Consider the following 12,648-nt stretch of genomic DNA (forward strand, 5'->3'; position numbering starts at 1 on the left):
TCACTCCTGCTTCTCCTGCCAGCTACACTCCTCGCTGGCTGCCGCCTCGTCTGCGAAGTGGAAGATGGCCATGAAGGGGCTCCAAGGTGACTTTACTGGTTGATCCTGTGACCTGTGACCGCCGTCCAAAGTGGCTACTAGAAAGTAGCTGTTGGAACCTTTATTGAGGCTTCTGGGCCAGAGACGCTCATTTTATATACTTACAGCCGCTCTGGGGAGCAGGATTTATCATTCCCATTTCCCAGATGAGCACACTGAGGGCCAGAGAGGCTAAGGGACTTGTCTCGGGGCCCGTGGTCAGTTACATCAGAGCTGGGGCCTCCAGTGCAGTGGTGGCGTGGGACAGGACGAGACCAGGTACAGGGGCTTGGGCTCCACATCGGCTTGCCCCTGCTCGTCCAAGGTCTTCCAAACCCCACATTGTGTCTCTGGACCTGTCTCCTCATCTGTGAGATGAGGGCAATGACTCGGGTGTCGACAAGCATCAGGTGAAACTGAACAGGGCAAGTGCTTGGCCTAACGCAGGCACTCGGGCAAGGCCAGGCCTGTCTGGATCCCTGGGAGTCAGCCACGCCTTCGGGTGGCAGACAGACCACGCTCCATTCTGCCATGAACTTTCACCCCGCTGAGACACCACCTTGGAGGAGGTTAGGGGCCTCACCAGTGTCTGGGCGCCACCCGCATTCTCTGGTACCAAGGTGGGAGCTCCCTGAGCCCACCCTCTCTCAAACCCCCAAATCAAGCTGCCAGCAACTCAGGAAGCCTGGGGAGCCCAGAACATGGACGTGGAGCAGGGAGGACGAGGACAGTAGGCTAGCCATCACCGCCTCAAAGGAAGCTGTGCTAGGAGCTTGAGTCCTGCAAACACCCAGGCTTTTCACCCACCTATGGCTGGACGGGGCTTCTCAGTGGAGGGAATGAATCCTGGAGGGAACCCACGTGAGCAGAGCCTGCAAGAGCGCCTGCACAGTGACCGGGTGCATTACCGCGGTGACACACAGTCTAGCGAGGCCCCAAGTCAATAACAGCGTCAGGGGAGCCCGTGTCAGGGCCCATTGCCCCTGCCCTTAGCAGGGTTCTGTCACCTGCAGGTGGGAGCGGCCTTCCCTGGGGAATGCAAGGCCACCAGCAGGCCACGTCCCTGTGTGTGCTCATGCTCCATCTCCTGGTGGGCGGAGGCATCCTGGTCAGCGTCAGATAAGGTGGCATGTGAGGCTCACCCAGGTGTGCAGGGTCTCACAGGTGTGGGTGAGCTAGAACACAAGGGCCCCTGCGTCCGGTGACTCACACCAGCCAGGACAAACAGAAGCAACTCATGAACAAACCGAATACAGAGTTCCAAAGCAAATGCTGACCTGCAACAGGAGACACCTTTGATCCTGCAGGAGGCAACGGAAGGCTGACCCGCAGAGTTCCCTGTCTGGCGTGGAAGTCTGGGGACCAGCTAGTGATTGCTTATTTTTGAGATAATGGAGTTACAAGTTGATCATAAAATTGCATATCAGGGCCAGCACGTGGCATAGAGGTTAAGGCGCTGGATCCCACATGGCCGAACGTGCAATTCAAGTCCCAGTCCTGGTGGCTTGAGAATCGCCATAGGCATATGTGCGTGCGTTTGCCCAAAATCCCAAGAGGAGAGCAGAAGAGAAGGGTTCGGGGCCTGGCCATCCCCTGGGGTTGATTTCTCTCTTCCTCTCCCCACTCTCTCTATCTGGTGAACACATGGGCCCTATAGCAAAACTTAAAAAAAAAAATTGCATCTCAGTGTTTACCTTATCGTTTGTCTTTCTGTGTGGCCACCCTGGCAGTGGCTGTAGGGTGGGCTGCCAGAGGCCTGCCCGGCGGCCTAAGGCCATCTGCCTACCTGTTGCTTCCCAAGGTCTCAAAGCCTCCCAAGCCAGGGCCGGTGACAGGAAGAGAAGCTGCCCATCCGAGCCTGGAACCTGGCACCAGAAGCAGGCCAGGGTAACGAGATTTGGCTCCCAGCTCAGGACCCCCTTCCTAAGGCCCGTTCATATAAACGCACTCAGTTCTGGAGGAGCAGGTCATGGGGCAGCGTGTGGACAGCAGGCGGGAAGGCGTGGCCTGAACTTTCCTGAAGCCGGTGTGGTAACTAACGGCTGGGGACTGAGGTCCTGCAGCAGGGCCACATGGAGGGGGACAGAGAGGGACAGGCACTTCCATTGTTGAAGCGCCTCTTGCACACTCGAGAAAAATAACATGGGGCCATGTGAAGACCAGCGGATGTTTCGAGCAGCTGAATTTATAATGGCCCCATGGAACTGGCCTGGCTGCCGTGGTGCAGAGGCAAGGCAGTACCCACGCCTGACTGCAGGTTCGGATCCCCGGGTTGGCCTGAAAACATCCCAGGTGTGTGCCTAGGACCCCACAATTCTGAGGAGATGCAGGGCCGGGGTTAGAGGATGTGGCATGGTGAGACCCTGTGGGGTGCATCGTTCACTCTCGGTCTCTTGAGTGCACGTACATGCGTTCTCATAAAAATAAATAAGCTGGGACCAACGGCTGGCATAATGGCTATGTCGCTGGACTCGCATGTAGTCAGACCAGGCCCAGTGGCTTAAACTCACGCCGGGCCGTGTGCATGCGAGCTCAAATCCCAAGAGAAGAAGGGAATGCAGCATGGCCATCCTCCCCTGGGGGGTGATTTCTCGCTCTCTGTCTCTGTCTTTCTGGTGAGCACATGTGCCCCATAGCAAAAACCTCTCCAAAGATAAATAGATGAATAAATAATTAACAAATCGTGGTGTATCTGTGTATCATGTTTCAATGACGACCAACAAACATGATATACACGTATCAATCCTGGAAACCTGTGCATGTGGCATTTTCTTTCTTTATTTTTGGAGAGGTTTTTGCTATAGAGCACGTGTGCTCGCCAGACAGACAGAGACAGAGAGACAGAAAGAGAGAAATCACCCCCCCGGGGGTATGGTCATGCCACAATCCCTTCTCCTCCATTCTCCTCTCAGGATCTTGAGCACGCATGCATATGCGCCCGGCGTGAGTTTAAGCCACTGAGTCCAGGACTCGAACTGCAGTTGACTACATTGGAGTCTAGAGACATAGCTTATGCCAACTGCTGGTCCCGAGAATCCAGCATCTTAACCATTATGCCACTTGCTGGCCCTGTGTGTGATTATTTGATTAAAACCCAACCCCCAAAGAGAGAAAGACACGGAGAAAGACTGATTCAGCTTCAGGTGACAGTGAGCAGCTATCTGTGGACGAAGGTCATGGAGGACGAGTCTCGGTCCTTCTCTTCACACCTCCACCAGCTGCGTGAATAGGACTTGGTAGGAGCACGAGTAAGTGTCAGCGGGATGACGATGGGACGGTGGGTTAAAGGGTGCTGTGCATCGCTCGCGCCCCAGGCACGCATGCACAGCTCAGCCCCAAGCACGCGGCTTACTTAATAGGCTTGAAATTCACACCGACACAGTGTGTGCGTGCCTAGGATCCCGAGAGGAGAATGGAGGAGAAGGGATTGCCAATGGCCATCACCTCCGGGGGGTGATTCCTCGTTTATCTCTCTGTCTCTCTCTGTCTCTCTGACAAGTGCACATGCCCTATAGCAAAACTATGTCTTAAAAAAAATAGTTCTCAGAGACTCAAATCCACTTCCAAGGAGGGGAGCACTTTCTGAGTCCCCACACAGCCTGCCTGGCCGTGGCCAGTGGGTGTCCTGTGGTTCTCTGAGGCAGCGGCAGCTCTGATCAGTCAAGAGAATCACCAGCCAGACTTTGAGGACATGTTCCAGAAACAGCGACTTCTTGGTGGGCATTCCAGAGCCACATGGAGTCTTGGAAGAGTCTTTGCCATTGAAGCTGTGTGTGTGTGTGTGTGTGTGTGTGTGTGCACGTGTCTGAGCAATTTCTCCCCAGGGCAGTTGAACTTATCAGTGCAGACTCCACAGGGGTAGGGAGGTGCAGGTGGAGGTTATTCTCCCATGCAAGTACCCTGACGGTCGCAGGCATGAAACAGATCAGCAAACACATGGCAAACACCCCAGTTGCTTCAGAGGGAGCGAGAAGGTGGCCTACGAGCGGGCAGCCGCTCCTGCCTGGCTGTTCTGCAGCTCTCTCTACGTTCTGGGCCTGAGCAACCTCAGGGGACGTTTTTCATCTTTCAGACCCAATTTACTTCTCTGCAGACTCACGAACCATGAAGGATTAGCCATAAACCCCAGCAGAAACAGCACGTCCGTCAGTTGAGGGGATAGCATGATTTATCGGCTAGCAGGTTCCACTTAACTCTAATTTATAACCTAAGTTTTTTTTTTTTTTAAACCACCATTAATTCCACACAGTAGTGTGTGCTCATTCTTTTGACAATGGACTACTGCTGCCAAACCTTTAGGAGTTTATGTTCCCATAATTTTCTGCAAATGTTTTACATTTCATACGCGTGAATGTAAATGGATGTGGGGGGAGTGTCCATGTTGGCCACTAGAGGGCAGCAAGTTTGAACCTGGACTGGCAAGAGCCGGTCTTCACAGCTGGTTTGACAGAACAGTCAGTCCTAGCTTGGTCAAGGCTTCATGGTAAACAGCTTGGGATAAACACATGAGCCAAAACGGGGCTATTGACCCTCGTCATGATGCAAAGTCTGTTCACACCTGTATACTTACGGGGCATTTCACACCCGGTGCGTGTGTGCACGCCCAACATCCAGGAAAAGGGGTCGCAACCTGGCCATCTCAGCTGAGGGGATGATTTCTCGTTTTCCTTCTTCTGTCTCTCTTTGACAAGTGCACGAGCCCTCTGGCAAAGATCTTTTTAAAAAAGGAAGGAAGGAAGGAAGAAAGAGGAAGAAAGAAAAGAAAGAAAGAGAGAGAGAAAGAGAGAGATTAAATGCCCTTTTTTGTGCCAGCCAGGGTGTTCATGACAGAGTGGAAGTTATATTTTAGTACAACCAGTTAGTTTGTCATCCAACCTAAATGGCCTGTAAGTGACACTTTAAAGCAAGTGTGTTGAAGTGCAAAGCAAAGGTGTTGAGAGGTGTGCACAATATTCTCTCAGCTCTCTTAACCCCATATGCATATAGCCACCAAAAATGAAGCAGACCCATGGCTCACTAAAGGGACATGGGCTCCAACTGAGAGAAGAACCTTTCGTTTCTGGAAGGTCGTACCTTATCTTAGAAATGAAACAACAGATCTTTATGACATCCTGGGCCGGCAGTTGATGAATGGGCACAGACGGGCCTGGAAAACGTTTAATAGGCTAAGAAGAAGGTGTCCTCAGGTATTCCTTGTCCTTAGGGCTTGTGTATGTGGTTGAGGATCCAGACAAAAGGCTGCCTTCCAGGATGGGAATCCTGTCCCACTGTTTCTCAGGGACAGCTGGTAGACCAGGAGGCCTGCAGAGGAGAGCCAGCACCTCTTGCAGAGAGCTGAGACGAGGGCAGCTAGCCGCTGGGCTCCAGCCCTCCTTGTACACGACATCACCGGACCTTCCCAAGCTCAGCTGACTGGTCCAACGTGGACATGTGATGGGGCAGCTGTCAGTTCACGCAAAGCCAGGAATGGCAGATGGATGGAAAGCAATATGGGGAGGCCCAGACAAAGAGCACCTCAAGATAGAGACTGGAGTCTATGCTGGGGTCGGTGGGACCCTGTCTCAGTGTACCTTAGCTTTATTTTTGATGATAACAATCACCTGGGGGCTGGGAGAGAAGTTTATTACGTATACAGGTAATCAGCCTCTCCCCTAGAAATCCTGCTTCTGTGAATGTGCCGTGAAACCTGAGTTTCTTTATTTCTATTTGTTTATTTATTTTTTTAGAGAGGTTTTTGCTATAGGACACATGTGCTCACCAGAGAGACAGAAAGTGAGAAATCACCCCCCTGGGGGGAGGGTAATGCCACAATCCCTTCTCCTCCATTCTTCTCTTGGGATTTTGGGCATGCACACACACATGTCTGGCGTGAATTTTAAGCTGCCAGGTCCAGGACTCAAACCACAGTCAACTATGTGGGAGTCCAGTGACATAACCATTATGCCATCTGCTGATCCCTATTTCTTTCTCCTTTGGAGAGGTTTTTGCTATAGGGCGTGTGCGCTCACCAGAGAGACAGAGAGACAGAAAGTGAGAAATCACCCCCCAGGGGGGATGGCCACACTGCAATCCCTTCTCCTCCATTCTCCTCTCAGGATCTTGGGCATGCATGCACACACACCTGGCATGAGTTTAAGCCACCAGGTCTGGGACTCGAACTGTGGTCAACTACATGGGAGTCCAGCGATGTAGCAATTACGCCATCTGCTGTTCCCCCTGGTCCCTATTTCTAACAAGCTCCCACAAGATGCTGATGGTGCTGGTTCTTGGACCATACTTTGAACAACAAGTGTTTAGAGTCCCTTTCAACTCTAGTTCCTCCAGTGGGTTTGTGCACTAGAGCAATTCTGGTCTTGAATGCAGTAGGCGAAGAAATGGGCAGCACACTCTGCCGGCTGCCCTGTGGCCTTGCTACTCACTCTTTGCAACACCATCTCCTTTAACCGTCTTGGCAGCCAGCCTGGTGACCCTCTGTAGCTCAGGCCGGGAGGTCAGCGGATGGCCTCCTTCTGAGGCACGCTATTGACCCAACTGGGAAGCACACTGCAAAGCAAAAGTTACAGCTGTTGCCTTTAAGGAGACAATGGAAAGAAACAGATGGGCATGGGCTGGCAGGTGGTATGGTGGTTTAGGCTCTGGACTCCCACATGACCGACCATGGTTCAGATCCTGAACCTGGTGGCTTGCTATCTTCCTCTCTCTAGTGAGTGTGCATACCCTGTAGCAAGTTAAAATAATAATAAGTAAATAAAATAAAATTAGTTAAAGAAAAGAAAGAAATGGATGGGCTTCACTGACCTCTTCCTTGAGTACCTTGAACCTTCCCGGAAAGTCTTTGGAGGCTTTAAGCCCAGAAGTCAAAACCCGAAGAACATCTAGTTATGGAAGGGTGAGGCTGACAGTCTGTGTTGGATCACGTTGGTCTGTGTCTTACCTTTGACATTATATTTAAACATGGGTTTTTATATTTAATAAACAAAAGGGCCCTGAGAGGTTCTCTGGACGCTCCTGCTAACATTAATCATCTTCCAGAATATATACTGCCATTCGGACTGGGGGCCCGGCCAAACTTTGAGGGAGGGGTAGAGAGGGGGAGAAGTCCCTTCACAGACTTTACGTTGAAGTGCCCATGGGATTCAAGATTCACCAGGCAAATGGTAGGATGAAACAGATGCACGGCTTTGGCTGAGCCCTTCTTACCGGATTTCGAGCCTTCCTAGACAATCAGCTGTATGCTGGGGTCTTCCTCATCCTTGGCTGCTAGGAGTGTGAAATCAGCAGACAAAAGAAAGATGTTTCCAGCCTAGAAATGCATTCACACCTTCTTGCTCCTTCCTGACACCCTGATAGCAAAGTCTTTCTGCAAGGAGAAAGCGACTTGAACAGCACATCTGTTTGGGAGGGAACGTCTGTAACAGATTCAGGCTCCTAGGTAAGGGCTTGACCAGAGGCCTTTAGGTTGAAAAGTTTTTACAGGGAGAAGGCAGAGAAGAAATCCTTGGAGACCAGACCTAGGGAGAGGTGGCAGGAAATAAAGGGCAGTGGGGCCAGCAGGTGGGGTGGTGGTTGAGGTGCTGGACTCCCATGTGGCCAACTGTGACTTGAGTCCTGGACCCGGTGGCTTGCTTTCTCACTTTCCCTGTCTCTCTCTCTCTCTCTCCCTGGTCAAATTAAAATAATAACAATGACTAAAACTAAATAAATAATTATTTTTTAAAAAGGACAGTAACTCAGTTAGCTATCTCTACAGTAATGCTGCGTAACAAATCATCCCAAACACAGTGACGTGTATTAAGCACTTATTTCTCTTTTAAAAAAAATTACATTGGTCAAGGTGGGTGCAGCAGAGCTGTGCGAGGCTCTGCTGGGCTTGGCTCCAGGCTGCAGGTGAGGTCCAGATCTTCTCCGTGTGTCTCTCATTCTTCTTGGCCCAGCTGCAAACTGCAGAATGAGAGGACACTGTCATAGCTGTCACTCCCCCTGCCCCATTCCCCATTCCAAAGCAAGTCACATGGTCAACCCTGGTATCACTGGGCTGATTCCCATGGAGGAGGTGGTGGTGGTGGTGATGTCTCGAGAAGGACATTTGCTGAACAATAACTTGATCTTCTGCCAGCAGCCTTGTTAACAAAGACCGCGTTTACTCATCTTACAACATACCTTGCCTTGCATTAATTCTTCCCATTTTCTTGGCATTAAGACGATGACTCTTAACTGGGCCCAGGAGTTTTTAGGTCACATTAACACCACCCCCCACCCCACCCCAGGGAGGATGGTCACACCACAATCCTGTCTCCTACATTCTCCTGGGATTTTAGGCACATACTCAGATGACAACACTAGCATACACCATAGTTTTATTTTGCAAAAGGACTCTCCTCTACTAAATGCTCCTCCACTTCCCAACACTCACCCCCAACTTCAGGACACCATGCCCCACATTGGCTATTGTGTGGGCTAAAATGGGTCGGATTCCATTTTCCTCTTTTAACCTCCTATTCTTGGTCCGGTTCATGGGGGGGCTGGAGGGCAGCCTACCTTCCCCTATAAAAACAGTTGGTAGCGTAATGAACTGCAGTGCTGGAGACCAGATAGCCCCTGCGGGTTCGGATCTCCCCTCAGGCTGAAGGCGGGCCAGGCAGCTGCAGGGTTGGGGGACCCTCAACAGGATTATGGCTTAACGGGGATCCTGTGAGGGTACTTTCTCTCTCTCTCTCTCCTCCTCTTTTGTGCAAGCGTGTGCACTCAGAAATGAAATAAATAAATAAACTAAAAAACCAACAAACCTCAGCCCTTATCCAGTACACTGCAATTTTTAAAAAAATCCCCTCGTTCAAACAAGGGATCAGGAGGCCAGGAGCTCGAGTTTCAGGCTCGCCTTCATCAGATTTTCTTCCCCACAAGAAATTCAATAATAAAGGCTATTTTCATAGTTAAGAAGTGTATTTTGTTATTGTCAAGCTAAAACCAAGAAATTGACAGATCAAAGCTGACGGGAGTGAAACCTAAACACATTTCCCGTTTGCCCCGCAGTGCGCATGCGCACAACCTCTCCTTCGGCTTCCCGAGAACTTGCCTGTCTCCTGGTGCCCAGGTGAACAGGAGGAACCCGAGCTGTCAGCGGTTCTGCTTCCTCGGAGGTGTTGGTTCTGAGCACGACCTGAAGTCGCCTTCTTGTGGCCTCCCCAGCAGGCTGTCTGGACCCACTGGGGTATGGACACACCATGATCCCTTAGCCTGTGTGGGTTTTGGACACAAACACGCACGTGCCCAGTGCATTTCTCAAGCCACTGGGTCTGCGACTCAGCCTCATGGTCAGCCATGTGGGGTCCAGCTGCCTCACCCCCATGTGATCTGTGCTGCCTCTGGGTACTGCAAGCAGGCTCCATCTGCAAGAGCACCCTCACCAGACGCAGTCTCTGGACCTTGAACCTCCAAGCCATGAGCCGAATAAGCTTCTGTCTTTGTAAATTTATGAGACTGTGTGCATAGGAGGAATGAAAGAGAGAGAGATAAGCACCCCCCCCCGGGTGTGGGCACGCCATGACCCCTCTGCTCCAGCCCTCCAGCTTATGGGGTCTGGGCATTTGCACACGTGCCCGCTGTGTTTCACGCTGACCGGATCCGGGACCTGAACCACAGTTGTCACGTGGGACCTGGCCTCACCCGAGCGGGGTACTACCACTGCTCCACAGAGCCAGCTCAGCCTCTATTTGGATGAGTCACTCGTTTTCAGGTATTTCAGTGGTTAACAACGCGATAGATGAGAACATGGGTGACGGGGAAACCAGGAAGCTTTTCTCTGCAGGCTGTCAGTGTCTGCACGATGATTCTGAGGGAACTGGTATATGCCTGCATTCATTATGCTGATAACTTATGACTTTAAATCCATTCTTTTTTTTCTCCAAGTTTGTTTGTGTGTGTATGTGTGTGTGTGTGTGTGTGTTTAGAGATTTTTTTTTTTTTTTTTGCTATAGGGTGTGTGCTCGCTGGAGAGACCAAGAGATAGAAAGTGAGAAAACACCCCGTAAGAGGAAATGGCCACTCCACAATCCCTTCTCCGTTCTCCTCTTGGGATTTTGAGCACACATGCACACATGCTCAGCATGAGTTTCAAGCCTCAGGGTCCAGGACTCAAACCATGGTTGGCTATCAGGGAGTCCAGTGACGTAACCATTATGCCATCTGCTGGACCCTCTCCAAGTTCTTTTTTAAACATTTATTTTTTTATTTATTTATTGTGACTTTGCAGCCACTGGGTCCAGGACTTGAACCATAGTCGGCCACGGGGAAGTCCAGCACCTCAACCACCACACCTATGATGAAAACCTAAGAAAAAAACCCTGATAATTTGCTAAAGAGGTGAAAGCTCCCTTGTTGGCTTCCCTGGGAGGTGGCAAAGTGTATTATCTTCCTTCTAAAAATAAATACAGGGATGAGGTGTGCAAGGCGCAAGTGCCAAAATCCGGCTGTCAAGTCCTCCACGTTCAGGGGGTGCAGTCAGGACAGACGCGCAGCAGAGGGAAGGAGGATGACAGGGATGTTCCCTTTTCAGGCTGTGACAGCGCAAGGACTAGGGACTGATCTTCCATGTGGCTTTCGGCGGGCAGAGTACCACGGAGCTACCATGCAGCTGTGTCTGGAGTGGGCTCTTTACACCTATGTTTAGCCCAGAATGGGGCGTGAACCTGGGGCTGAACCTCCCACAGGTGGCTCTGGGCAGTGGTGACCTAGAGGGGGCACGGAACCTGGAGACTCCTTTCTGAGCCCTTTTACTTCTCACTCCGGTAGCCTTTCTCCAAGGAGGGTATGGGTTTGGGTGTCACGGCACTTCTCTGACTGCAAGGTCTGTGGGAAGCCAAGGTAATTAGAGAGAGCATGGAATTATAAAGCAGGTTCTGACCCTCCGCCTCACCCAGTGTCAAAGATGGAGCCACCACCCTCCACCCGCATCAGGCACGAGAGGAAAGTGACACGCAGGGAGAAGGGGCACTTGCCTGGAGTCACACAGTGAGTTACTGACAGCCGCCAAGGTGGCTGGGCTCCCACCCGGCCTGCGTCCTCCTTCCCCACAGCAGTGGCCCTCGTGAAAGCCAGATCTGCTGCACATCGCGTACAGTGTGGGTGACCGGAAACAGAACGTGGCTGCCCGGCCAGCTTGGCCCTTCATAGCACAGTGACAGGGGGCCTCCAGTTGGGAAGGCAGTCTCTCTAAAAGGAGGACAGGGGAGGCCCAACTGTGATGGGGCAGGTGGTGGGGGCACTGCCGTATGACTCTGGGGCTGGATGAGAAGGGTTCGGTTCACGGGTCCACCTGAACACCCTGGCCTGGCCCTAATGCATGTCTGGGAGGCCACAGGCTGAGGCTGCGGGGAGGACAGTGACATGCTGAGACCCTGTTGGAGGTTCGTGTCTTTCTCCCCTCTCTCTATAAGTCAGGAAACTAAAATAAACAGAGTGGGCAGGGACTGGCATTGAGGAACAACTTCGTTCAAATGCATGCATTCATTCACTTACCCATCCATCCTCTGGGACTTTTAGGGGGCACCTGTTCCATGCTGTAGACAATGCCAGGGGCTGATTTTTTCTTGTCTGACCTCTCTTTCAGAGTGAGCAGGACTATCTGAAATTCTTCCTAGGCTGAGCTCCCCAGAGCTGGGTGGGCTGTGGAGTTTGGGGCTGGCCTTTGGTCATGGGGGCGGTTTTAGGAAACAGCTGTATTCCACTTGACAGCACCAGGAAGCCAGATGGCTCAGAACATCCAACCAGAGAAAAGGAAGCACCACGCGTAAAGCCACAGGACGTCACAGGCTCAGCATGGGTTGGGGGTGACCCAGAGAGGCCCCCAGAGGGGCCCTACAGGACAGCAAATGGACTGGAGGCCACGGAATGGGAGCCACGTGGGCTTTGACGCATTTACCAGCTCTCCTATGTAAGTCCGGTCCTTCAGCACTATGAAAGTGGGGACTCTCCTTAAAGAGGAAGAGGGCAGGGCGGAGCTAAACCAGGGGATTAACTACAGAGCAGTGGCTCCCAACCCTCTTAGAAAACCTCTGTCTTGGCCACATTCACAGGCACAAAACCCTCCCATTCATAACACTTTTGCCCACCTCCACCTGCCACCCATGCCAGGGAGAGAAAAAGGAGAGGGAGAGGTTATAGCGAAGGCTCAGACACCAGAGTCTGGGGTGGGGATGCACACAGAGTGGGGAGAAGTCTTCTAGAAATTCGGCTTCCCACTCCCTGTCCCCAGAGTGTGCCTCCTTCCTTGTTGAGAATCACAGCTGTGGACGGAAAGAGAGGCCACCAAATGCAGAGGCACGCAGAGGTCGGTGACAATGTTTATTAAACACTGCCAGGGTACAAGGCACGGGTGAGACGCTGGAAGGAAATACAGCGCAGTCCAACCGCTGTCGTCACCTGCCTCGTGGAGGTGACGTTATGTTTGGATGTTAAGGGGACACGAGGATGTGTGATCAAACCACGGAACACACACACACACACACGCACACGCACACACGCACACGCACACGCACGCACACGCACGCACACACACACGCAGACGCACAC

At 51.9% G+C, this 12,648-nt stretch overlaps 1 protein-coding gene across 1 annotated transcript in view; it reads right to left on the reverse strand.

Annotated features, from left to right (window-relative positions):
* The window catches only part of CCKAR (cholecystokinin A receptor), a 27,490-nt gene continuing 14,842 nt past the window's right edge, over window positions 1-12,648 (reverse strand). The window contains exons 6-9 of the mRNA XM_006154949.2: window positions 8,239-8,292; window positions 7,903-8,019; window positions 1,865-1,943; window positions 1-172 (exon numbers count right to left, since the gene is read on the reverse strand). Coding sequence (XP_006155011.2) covers window positions 1-172; window positions 1,865-1,943; window positions 7,903-8,019; window positions 8,239-8,292 — 422 coding nt within the window. The remainder of the gene's footprint in view (window positions 173-1,864; window positions 1,944-7,902; window positions 8,020-8,238; window positions 8,293-12,648) is intronic.

This window comes from Tupaia chinensis, unplaced genomic scaffold, assembly GCF_000334495.1.
Source record: "Tupaia chinensis unplaced genomic scaffold, TupChi_1.0 Scaffold000426_1, whole genome shotgun sequence".
Taxonomy (NCBI): Eukaryota; Metazoa; Chordata; class Mammalia; order Scandentia; family Tupaiidae; genus Tupaia; species Tupaia belangeri.